The sequence below is a fragment of the Mandrillus leucophaeus genome, unplaced genomic scaffold (assembly GCF_000951045.1).
Source record: "Mandrillus leucophaeus isolate KB7577 unplaced genomic scaffold, Mleu.le_1.0 Scaffold524, whole genome shotgun sequence".
In the NCBI taxonomy this organism is placed as follows: Eukaryota; Metazoa; Chordata; class Mammalia; order Primates; family Cercopithecidae; genus Mandrillus; species Mandrillus leucophaeus.
The window spans coordinates 1399019-1411194 of record NW_012105631.1 but is presented as its reverse complement, the minus strand read 5'-3'; the positions used below and the strand labels follow the sequence as shown (position 1 = coordinate 1411194).

The 12176-nt window shown below is 38.2% G+C and overlaps 1 protein-coding gene across 1 annotated transcript in view; it reads right to left on the bottom strand.

Annotated features, from left to right (window-relative positions):
• Positions 1-12176, bottom strand: part of SYNE1 (spectrin repeat containing, nuclear envelope 1) — a 570706-nt gene that overhangs the window by 163006 nt on the left and 395524 nt on the right. Inside the window, exons 98-99 of the mRNA XM_011996807.1 lie at positions 4943-5074; positions 3860-3969 (exon numbers count right to left, since the gene is read on the bottom strand). Of these exons, the coding sequence (XP_011852197.1) occupies positions 3860-3969; positions 4943-5074 (242 nt within the window). The remainder of the gene's footprint in view (positions 1-3859; positions 3970-4942; positions 5075-12176) is intronic.

The following is a 12176-nucleotide window of genomic DNA, read 5'->3' as shown; positions in this document are numbered from 1 at the left end:
AAAAAAAAAAAAAAAAAGTAAAAAGAAAAAAGACGAAAACAGGAACAGGGTGGCCAAATTTCCATGGATCTTCATTTTTCAGGACCATTGAAGTCCTAACTAAAACCATGTCATCTAAAAGGAATAGTAGATATTAATTAATTTGATACAGGGCCTTTTGCTCAAGTGACAAAAAAGAATAACAAGTGTGTTGGCAGGATGATACTCTATGGTACCCCAAAGCCAATTATTCTTAGAATAAATGTAAACATAACAGTGTCTTTAGATAAGTCTCTAGAAATAAGACTTAAAATTTCTGTAAACTGGCCAGGCACACTGGCTCACACCTGTAATCCCAGCACTTTGGGAGGCTGAGGCAAGAGGATCACTTGAGCCCAGGAGTTTGAGCCCAGCCTGGGCAGCATAGCCAGACCCTGTCTCTACAAAAAAAAAAAAAAGTAAAAATTAGCCAGTCATGGTGGTACATGCCGGTAGTCCCAGCTACTTTGGAGGCTAAGGCAAGAAATTCATTCGAGCCCAGGAGTTCAAGGCTGCAGTAAGCTGTAATCACACCACTGCACTCCAGCCTGGGTGACAGAGTCAGACCCTGTCTCAAGAAAAGTAAAACTCTTTAAATCTGTGATGCAGGGATTCCACTCCTAGGATATAATGCAGAGAATCTTTCCCATCTGAGAGACATGTAGGAAGTTAATTTAAACAATGCTAAAAGCAGCAATCTTAGGGCCGGGCACAGTAGCTCACACATGTAATCACAGCACTTTGGGACACCAAGGTGGGTAGATCACTTAGGTCAGGCGTTCAAGACCAGCCTGGCCAACATGGTGAAACTCCATCTCTACTAAAAATACAATTAGCCAAGCATAGTAGTGGGTGCCTGTAATCCCAGCTACTCGAGAGGCTAAGGCAAGAGAATCACTTGTACCCAGGAGGCGGAGGTTTTAGTGAGCCGAGATCGCATCACTGCACTCCAGCCTGGGCAATGGAGCAAGACTCTGTCTCAGGAAAAAAAGAAAAAAAACCCAATAGTAATAATAATAATAATGGCAATGGCAATATCCAGCAATAAGAAAATGGGTGAATAAATTACGTTCACAAAATAAAATACTATTAAGCAGTTAAAATGAAGAACTAGATGTATACATCAACATGAATATACCTGAAAAAATAATGGCAAGTGAAAAAAATGCCAAAACATAATTGATACCTTTAGTTGAGTGTCTATAATATTAGTATCTGAATTTTTCTACTTTTGAAAAATTATTTTTAAAAAGCTTTGAAGTTCCTATGAGGTTAAATTTCTTTATCGCTTTTTTTCTTTTGTGGTAATAGCCTATAGTACAGCACTTTGAATTCATTTGTATTTACATAAAAATCTGTAATAAAACCAGAAGAATATTTAATGTTTATATTCTTACATTTAATCATTGACACATGTACAACACCAGCAGCAAACATTTTAAAACATAGCCTTTTGTTCTCCATGAAAATTCTTCTTCTTTCTTTTTATATTTACTTCAACAAATTTCCAGTTGTTTTTCCTTAGTAATCTTGGAAGGCACCCTCCATTAACCCTTTACAAGTAACATAGTACTTACTCCTTATATGGCAAATGTGTGACTATATGAAGTAGGTCACGTCCTTCCCACAGGGGTTTCCTTACACGAACCAAACCACATTTATAGTCTTAGAAAAGCAGCCAGCAAGTTATGGGCTGAATATCAGGCTTTTTCCTAGCAAGGTTTATATACATATACATACATATTTACTTTGGAATGTAGATATCATTAATTCACGGTTAATTGTTTGCTTGATACCCAAAGGCTTGAAAAAGGCTGAACTGTTATCAACTGTATGTAAAGGTGAAGTTTCCTAAACATTTGTATAAAAGTTAAAGAATGTATAAGTAGTCATTAAAGTGAATCTTATCTAGAAAGCCAGCACTGCACTGCAAATTTATTTTTAAAGTATTTTTTTATATTTGAAAGAGCAACTTAACAGTTGTTTGTATTTCATTTAGGTCCTTTCCAAAGCTAAAGGCCAAGGAAAGAAAAAAATATATATGGCAAGAAAGTTGCAGAAGATCCCTTCTGCTCCTTTTGTGATGATACATACGGAGAGGAGGCAATGCTGGATGGGTCCTTTGTCAAAATATTTGCTTGGCAAAAATATTCAGAAAACTACGCAAGATAAGTAAACATTTCAGAGGAGCTGGAAACAGGTAGGAACGCAACGTGAAGGCAAGTCTCGCCTCCATCAACATGAAAGAAACAGTCTCATTTTGGGTTTACTACAGACACATATTCATGGTCTTATCAGCATCTTTAAGCATGATACACAACAGAGAGTTTTTAAACTCCTTTATATTTTTAAGGCAATTTTTACAGTTTTAGGGTTAAAGTCAATCCCTGCCTATAGATGCCATAATACTATTCATTCCTATTCTTTTACATTGATATTTATTAGCCATGTCAAAACTTTCACAGATTTTTGTTTTTTCATTTTCTTGAATGCCTTCCTATTTCCTACGTATTTTGTCACAATATATCTGCTGCCATTGCATTTTAGTTTGTTTATTCTCCTATCATTTGCCCTCAGAATTCATATATGTGTGTGTGTGTGTGTGTGTGTGTGTATGTGTATGTAACAGACTGTATGTAGTCAACATTGATGTCATATGTCAGCACTGATTAAACTGCAAAAATTTTTTTAATTCCTATGTCGTCCGTCTCCAAATTTTTTTTTTATTATTGATGGTCTATTCTAGTTCTTATCTACACACATACTCTACTTTCAACTTGATATCACATTTTTACTTAGCATCATACATACATTTTCTGATATGGTTACATTGTTTTGGGTTAAGATTATATATGTATAAAATTTTCTTCAACTCTTTTATACTAGTGAGTATTTATGCCTTTTTAATTATTTGGTATCACAAATAATATTTCCAAAACCATCTTCAAAATACATATTTCCTCCTTTATGTTATTTCCCCTAAAAATAAATATTCAGAAATGGGAAATGGAGTCAAAGTTATTTGCCAAAGGATACTGCCGAATTCCAACTTTTGGTAATACATAAACACAGAGGTTGCATGAAAACTTTTTTTTATGTTTTAGATTTCAAAGAAAGTTTTCCTGTATATCTTCTCAGTTGACATTTATAATTTTCACAAAACTTCTGTGATGACATTAGTGGATTATTATTCTAAATTCTACAGAGGAGTATCACAGTTGAGTGACTTTTCCAAAGTGACCTTTGTGGAACTAGAATAAAACTCAGACCTGCTTCAAAATATTGTGGTGCTTCCACACTGCTGCAATTCCTCTGTGACCTTTTAAATAAAAGTCTTCAACTTGAAAATTCTCCAACTTCCTTAATTTTTCTTTTAACATTTGACTTTTCTGTGTAGAAGACTTTCAAAGTCTTCACTCCAGACCAAGATTTCAAAATATTTAATGGGCCCATGCATTTATTTTTTAGAATATTGTTAGGGCAAGATAAGTTACAGAGATTAGAATGCTCTCCAGGTAGATGTAATCATTCAATTAGAAAATCATGCATCTCATTTTATAATGCATTTCTCATTAGATTAAAAAATGAACTCATGAGCATCTTTGGACAGACAGGCTGCGCACACTGGAAGGAGGGCAAACAAGTTAGCTTCCTACAGGCGCTGTGTTCAGGCGATGCAACAAAACGTTCAAAACGCAGGTACATTTACTACCCTAAAGTAAAAACGAGATGACTAAATTTTGCTGAAGATGTTTAAAATAAAATTTTGATGAGATGTTTACTTTTCTTCAAATGCTAGGAAAACACAATGAAGAGAAAATTGAAGCATTTTGAAACATACCCAGCGTCACCAGAGGTCTCTGCGGCCGAATGTTGAATTAGAATCTCCTCTCCACGACTGGCTACTGAGCGAAGCAGACTCTTCTGCTCAGCTAATTCCTGTTCTAACTCCTGCTCAAGGGAAAGGACAAATGCAAACACATGTGTTACTTTATGATTATTGCCTACAATCATAGTTCAAGGTATAAAATTCTCAGAGAACTTTGGTAGTGAGCTTTTAAGTTTGCGCATTGCATAAAGCGTATGGTTTATGTAAATATTCAAATGTGTCTCCAAAGTACGCTGTAGTATTCTTTTGCTTTGATATAGGATACCTCTGAAAAATCTGGGGGGAAAAAAAAACCCATGGGAAAAGAAAATTTTGCCAGGCAATAGTGCCCTCAAGTGGTACAAAATGCTCTCTTATTTTTGAAAATCAATATTGTCATGCTAACAGGATAGATCCTTGGGAAAAGTGACTTAAGTTCTCCACTTACTTGATAAATTATGTTATCAATAGATTTGGCTTTAATTCTTCATTATTTATAATAAATGCTCTTGTTATTTGAGAAAATAAAATATTTGAATATGCTTTTTACATATAGTTAAGGTACCAATGAGAAATCATTCTTATTCATCAAAGTTCATTTGTTTCACTAGGCAACAATTAGCAATCCTATTTTGTGATATCATCTACTTGAAAGTAAAAATACAAACTGCATTCATTAAAAAAATAACAAACAAACACGCAACTTAGACTTTCACCAAACCTCAAAGGCTTTCCTGAGATTTATATTAAAATTAAATAGATTCAGAAGGCAAATCTGAAAACAGAGTAGTTATCTCTGGTAAAGCAGATGATAGCCGTGTTACACTATTTGCAAACCTAAACACAAGCTTTTCTTAAAGACTGGATTTTCAAATGACCAATCATCCCAGCGGTCATGAGTCAATACATTGAAACGGCCACATCCTGCTTCATTCAAAGAGAAGATAAAGAGCCACTCTGTCTTTAGTACAGAAGCAACTTGTCCTTCTGAAACATGCCTCTCAGGTTCTTCCCTGGGCAGATCTGCAGGCTACAGAGAGGTAGGAAACACTTTACTTTTTGTTGCTGGAGACTGCTCTGCCGCTGGTGGGTCCATGTGGTGCGAGCTTGGGCCAGCCATTCCTGGACGCCGGGGCTCTGCGTGGCTGTTAGGTCAACATCGTTCTCCTCCTTCTCCTGTGCTGTTCCCTGCTTTTAACGAGGCAGAAATCAAGTCATGCTACATACCGGAAAACCTTAACCAAAAGGGAGAGAAGGCTACTTTGGTGCGTTCTATGTAATGATACCAAAGTGGCTCCATTGAGATGTGAAACCACATTTTAAAAAAAATAACAGTAACACAAAACCCATCTAAGTTATGGCATTTGCAGGAGCAAGAACAACAAACAGATGATCACACATAGAACTGTTTGAGGAGAAAACCCATGTATTTAGAGGTCAGTCTTTTAGCTGACCAATGTGGTCATCAGATATTCCAGAATTTTTTTCCACAAAAACGTAACTCGAGATTGTTTTTTTAAGTCACACAAAGGTAAATTGTTTCTCAAATGATCATTACCCATAATAACTGTGCCTCTCCCGTGAAAGCATTGCCCTGCCCTATGCCACTTTCTCTAATCCAGCTCCAATGAAAGAGTTTTAGAATAATCTTCCTAAAAACTTTTCTAAAAGATTATTAATCAAAGACATTTTAATATCTTTGAGGTTCTAAAAGATTATTAATCAAAGACGTTTTAATATCTTTGAGAAGCAAAAAGTTCAGTTCCGTAAGGCATCATACTCTCTGGAATTCAGTAAGAACTTAAACTTGATTCTCAGTTCATATGGGAGAAAATGTACTGCAGCACAGAGGCAAGGAGTCTAAACAAGAGTTTCCCAAGCCGGCTGGACATCCTCTGTTCCACCTTTCACAGCCCAGGGTCTTGACCTCTGTGTCACAGAGCTGTAGCTTCACCACAGGTAACTCAAGTCCCAAGACACTGAACTAGGAAGGAAGCCTCATCCCTGATACTGGTCTATGTAACCTTCAGTGTCTACCCTACTAAGGCGATAGGTTTAAATTATTCCTAGAATTCTCTATCTTTGAGAGTCTGCTATTATATGATAATATTTATAGACTGACCTACATAATCAATAGACTGTACTCAAAGATGAAAACTCTTGAAGAGTCTTTCTTTCAGAACCATCAATTAGCACATTAAAAAAAGTCATTTACCGTAGGCACATGTGGTTACCATTTTACAAATTCAAAAGCTGAATTGAGCCTTGAGAGGTCAGTGGTGTGATAATTAAAGGTGAGATCTCTGAAAAAGTACCCTTCACCCCGTCTATCACCATCACCAGAAACTGGCCCATTGCTAAGCTGGCTTACCAAAGTAATGACTCAGCACCTAGGCAAGAGTTGATCCTTCCTGCCTGATTATTCTAATGGAATTTGAAAGGCCCTAAAATGTTGCACATCAAATGGGATTAGTTCTGAATGAGAGCTTTTCTACTCACATAGATTCATCTGTCACCGGATAAATTATAATTTCAATATAACTCATTCACCACTTATTAAGCACTCACTAGACACTGTTCTAGGAGCTGGGAGTGTTGTGCAAAGAAGCCAGATGAGGGCCCTGGTGGAGAGTTAGACTATAAACAAATAAGATAACCGAGCTGGTAATAAGGCCTACAAAGAACGTTAAGACAGAAAATGGGATAGAAAGTTTTAGGAAGGTCTAAGGAAGCATCTTTAGAAGAGACAATTGCACTCTGCATGATGAGAGACCACCAACCTGGCAAAGACCTAGAGTGAGGGCATTCAGACCCAGGGAAGAGGTGGCACAAAGACCCCAAGGTGAAAGAAATTTGCCATTTCAGAGAGAACAGAGCAGTGAAGAGGACAGTGGGGCTGGCGTAGCATGGGGAAGAGGAAGGATATTTCACAGGTTGTTTCTCCAGAGGAGCCTCCTGCCATCTATTTCTGGAGCTGCTGCTCCCCTGCCCACTGGTTCTTCTTTGCAATGTCTGAGCACAACATGGGACCCAGCCATTCTAGCTCATCCAACCTAACTGCCCACAGACCCTTCTCTCTCTCTCTTATTTTCGGAGTTTTACACTCACAATTTTGGGGAAATAGATGGGATCTGTTTACCCTTCTGTTTCTTCTTTTTTTCATTAGAATCTCATGATTAAATTGTCTGAGATAATAGATCTTATCTTTATCTTTGCAACATGGTGTCGGTGCTTCAAGCTAAATGGACAGTAAAACCTGTAGGTAATAGTATACATAACCTTCTCCCAGATCCTGAGCCCACCCGAGCTCAGACTTCCTTTCCTTTCAGATGATCCAGCCAGAGATTACAGTTTAGGTAGAACAACGGGGGTGCAATGGTCTAACAGATGCTAGTTGCATTTTGAAAGACCTTCAGAATTGGTGACTAGTGACACTAAATTCTCCACCTTCTGCAGAATTTCTCAAAGATAAGCAGTGATTTTCCTAAAGATGGGAAGTTTGGATGGATGGGCATTCTCCCAGAACTGGAGCCCATGATTTTCTGCATGAAAACAGATTCTCTCTCATCTAAGAATCCACCATCTTCTAAGAATAAGCTCTAAAAGAACCTGGTTCTTCCAAGCAAAGTTGAAACAGCAGTTCAAAAGGAACCTGTAGAGAATGACCTCAAGAAATCAGTGGATGAGACTGAAAGCTGTCCCCATCAGAGCTGCTCCAGCTGCCAACGTAGTGGCCCTGGCCATGACCTGCTGACTTGCTTTTGTGGGATCCAGGCCACTTCCTCTCTGCTTTTCTCTTCAGCAAACATTTGTTTTTCAGAGCCCAACCTGAAGACTCCCTTGGAAACTTCTCCCAGCCCTGAGCCCAACACACTCTTCTATGCCAGTTACTATGGTCTGATTGAGAGAGGTTGGCTCAAGTTCCTTACACCAAATTTGGTTTGGAACAGTGACAACTGAAATGTTAGGTCTTAACAACTTCCTCACTTTTATATGCACAGCTATATATTCAGATTCTATGTGGTTAGATTCAGTTTTTCAGTGAGTGAATTTTTCTCTGAATGATTTAGTCATTTTGAAACATAAGACTTGGACCACAGGAAGCAAACCATGATTAAGAATCCAGTTCAAATTTCATTCTCTTTCCCCTGGGGATAAGAAGGCGCAACCAGAAGGAAAGTAATTATGGTAATTACTTTCTCTGAGGTGTGATAACAGTTTTCTGCCATACCTAGGGAATGGGGAGGTTAGGCGACTTCTGTCATCAGTCCCCACTGGGTGGGGCTATATAAACTGTTTATTTTGGAAAAACTAGAACAGTAACCACTTTTGCCAGGAACATTCCTTGGAAGATGAATGAGGACTGGGCAATGCTAAACATTAAATAAAACATTTCTTTATAAAGCTTTTTATTATTTTATGGGGCAATCTCTCTGTTCCTTTAATGAATGATAATGTGTGAAAAAGACCTAGCTTCATGAAGATACCACGAAATTCAGGAGATCCTATTACATACCCTTAAGATCTGTGGTTCTTCATATAGAGAAGCAGTCTATTTGATAGGAAACAAAAAAAGCGTAGTCATTCACTGATACCCATGTAAGTCAAATTAGTGAAGAAGAATGGAGGTAAGAAGTATTACCATTTCCCAGCTTCAGTAGCACTAAGTAATGGTGTGCTTACAGACTTACGAAAGTATTCCAACCCTCCTGAATCATCCAAGCCCCAATTAAAGGGTATTAACATTGCTGACGGCTGCATTTAATGGAAGATTTGTTTTCTGCAATTAACTTAATTAATTTCAGATTAACTCCAAATTATTTTTAGTTTTCTGCATAAAGGGACATGATCCTTTTCATAGCAATAATAATGTAAACAGGGCTCCTTTTCTTCCCACAGATGGAAAAGCAATCTTCCAGGAAGCTCTAATTATTTTAAAAGATCTATTAATAATTTATATGCTGGGAACTTCATTAGATGAAAGACGATGGAATTTAGAGATAGTTTAAAAATAAACAGTAACCAATTTCCATGTAGTAAAACACTACCACATTTTTCTGTATTTACACGTCACCCAATGTGGACAGAGTCAGGACTTGACTCAATTTAAACAACTCCCACGGACCTGGGCAGCATCTGCCGGGTGTCGACGCCACAGCGGTGTGCGCATGCTCAGTCCAGCCCGCTAAGTCTCAAGCCCGGCCTTTCGGCATAGCAGAAGCTTCTCTGTCTCAAATAATGTGATTTGGAAACAGTTGGCTATTGTTATTAATTATTTTAACTGCTGCAATTTGAGCATTTATTGTATTACTTGCATTTAAATCCTCACTATTTTTTTTCTTTTTATTTTTTCCACATGTTCTAAAGAATTTTTTAAAGTTAAATATTATTATCCATATTTTACAGATGAGAAAACTGATCCGTAAGAAAGTTGTGGGAAATTTAAGGATCTTGCCCCAGGTCACCTCGTTAATAATGAATGAGAAAAAGATAAACAGATTTCAATCCTGGCTTGTGGATATGCTTTTTTTGGCACAGAAATTATTTAAAAATTTTAGATTTAAATGTCAACGTTTAAAAACTGGGAGGCTTAAGAAATAAATCTAAATTCCCTATCTCTTGAAAAAGTAGAAGATCCAGCAATGCCACTTGTAAATTCTTGTGTGATAATAGCTAGAGCTGAGTAACAGCTGCTCCTTAGACAGGAGCCTTGCCAAGGGCCAGGCTGGGCCTGCTTCCCTCGTTGGTTTGCCCTTCCCAGGCCACGAGGCCTCGGAATTTGTGGTTCCTGCCTTGTTTAATCTCTCCTGTGCTGGGGAGTATCAGGCCACCCGTTCCCTTACTACCTGCCTCTAGGGGTAGGTAGGTGGGGTAAGGGAGTAATAAGAGCTTTATAAATGATTGCTATCCCTATCCCCATCCCATTGCTAGGCAACTTTCAAGGCTTTCCCTTTATTTAAGCTTCTTTAGAAATTAAGTTCATTCACAGATCACCACTGAAAATAGAAGAAAGCATTACGTATTCGACCTATAACAGTTGTTTACAAAACTAGGTGAATTGCTGTCTACTTTTACAGCTAGAAAATCATTCTACTTTTGTTCAGTTTTAGTATCTGTAACCTTTTCTTTCGACTTTAATTACAAAGTCACATTGCATGTGCATTTTCAAGTGTGTAAATCCAAGTGAAATGTTGTATTTTTTATTTGCATCTATTTATCCAACACAGAGTTCAAACGTCTTTTCATATGTTCATTGTCCATTTGTATTTCTTTTCCTGTGAATTATCTCTTCATATCTTTTGTCCATATTCTACTATTTGATCTTTCCTTATTGTTTTACAAAAGATTTGTGAATTATATAGTTTCTTCCCTGTTTGTCTATGTCTTTTGTTTTATTTTGTTTTACTCATCCCTCCTTGTCTACGTCTTTCAACTTGGTTACTTTTTTGGGGGCGGGGGAGGGGGATCATACAGAACTTTTCCATTTTTGTGTAGTAGTTTTATTTTTATTTATTTATTTATTTACTTATTTATTTTTGAGATGGAGTTTCACTCCTGTTGCCCGGGCTGGAATGCAACAGCGTGATCTCTGCTCACTGCAACCTCCGCCTCCTGGGTTCAAGTGATTCTCTTACCTCAGCCTCCCGAGTAACTGGGATTACAGGTTCCCACCACCACACCTGGCTAATTTTGTATTTTCAGTAGAGAAGGAGTTTCGCTATGTTGGCCAGGCTGGTCTCGAACTCCTGACCTCAGGTGATCCACCCACCTCAGCCTCCCAAAGTGCTGGGATTACAGGTGGGAGCCATGGCCCATTTGTTTATTTGTTTAGTTGATGTCTCACTCTGTCACGCAGGCTGCAGTGCAGTGGCACAATCATAGCTCGCTGCAACCTCAACCCCCTGGGCTTAAGGGATTCTCCCACCTCAGCTTCCTTAGTAGCTGGACCACAGGTGTGTGCCACCATGCCTGGCTAATTTTTTTATTATTTGTAAAGATGGGGTTTTGCTGTGATACCCAGGTTGGTCTTGAATTTCTGAGATCAAGCAATTCTCCCTTCTTAGCCTCCCAAACTGCTGAAATTACAGGCCTAAGCCACCACGCCCTGCCCATGTACTACTTTAAAAGAAGCTATAAAATTCTGGATTTGGGGTATACTGACAAAAGTTCTCCCTATCCTAAGATTTACAAAAAAAATCATACATTGAGTACCTTGTGGACTTAATTTTTATATTTAAATCTTTGATCCATCTGTGATACGTTTTTCTGTAAAATATGGGGTAGAAAATACAGTTTACCATGTTTCAGGTGATTATTTACAGAGTGAGTCATATTTTGTCCACTGATTTATAATGCCACCTAAAATATTTATCAGATTCCTTTATATACCAAATCTCTTTCTGGAATACTTATCGTTTAATTTTCTGTTCACATATTTATTGTGCCAACACCAAACTATTTTGATTATTGTGATATTGTATTTTAATATATGATTAGATTGGCCGGGCATGGTAGCTCACGCCTATAATCTCAGCACTTTGGGAGGCTGGGGTGGGTGAATTACTTGTGCTCAGGAGTTCAAGACCAGCCTGGGCAACATTAGGAGACCTCTATTTCTACAAAAAACACAAAAATTAGCTGGACATGGACATGGTGATGCACACCTGTAGTCCCAGCTATTCGGGAAGCTGAGGTAGAAACATTACTTGAGACTGGAAGGCAGAGGTTGCAATGAGCTGAGATTGCGTCCCTGCACTCCAGCCTCGGTGACAGAGCGAGACCCTGTCTCAAAAAAAACCAAAACCTACACACATATATAAGACTAGTAACCCCTCAAAACTCTTTTCAAAATTTTATATGGAATATTACATTATTCCTCTAACTTGCTTTTTGTCTATATAAAAACTATAAATTCTCGACTTTTTTTTTTTTTTTTTTTTTTAGACAGAATTTCACTCTGTTGCCCAAGCTAGAGCACAGTGGCACAATCTCAGCTCACTGCAACCTCTGCCTCCCAGGTTCAAGCAATTCTCACACCTCAGCCTCCCAAGCAGCTGGGATTACAGACATGCCCCACCACACCCAGCGGATTTTTTTTTTTTTTTTTTTTGAGACGGAGTCTCGCTCTGGCGCCCAAGCTAGAGCACAGTGGCACAATCTCAGCTCACTGCAACCTCCGCCTCCTGGGTTCAAGCGATTCTCTTACCTCAGCCTCCCGAGTAACTGGGATTACAGGTTCCCACCACCACACCTGGCTAATTTTGTATTTTCAGTAGAGAAGGAGTTTCGC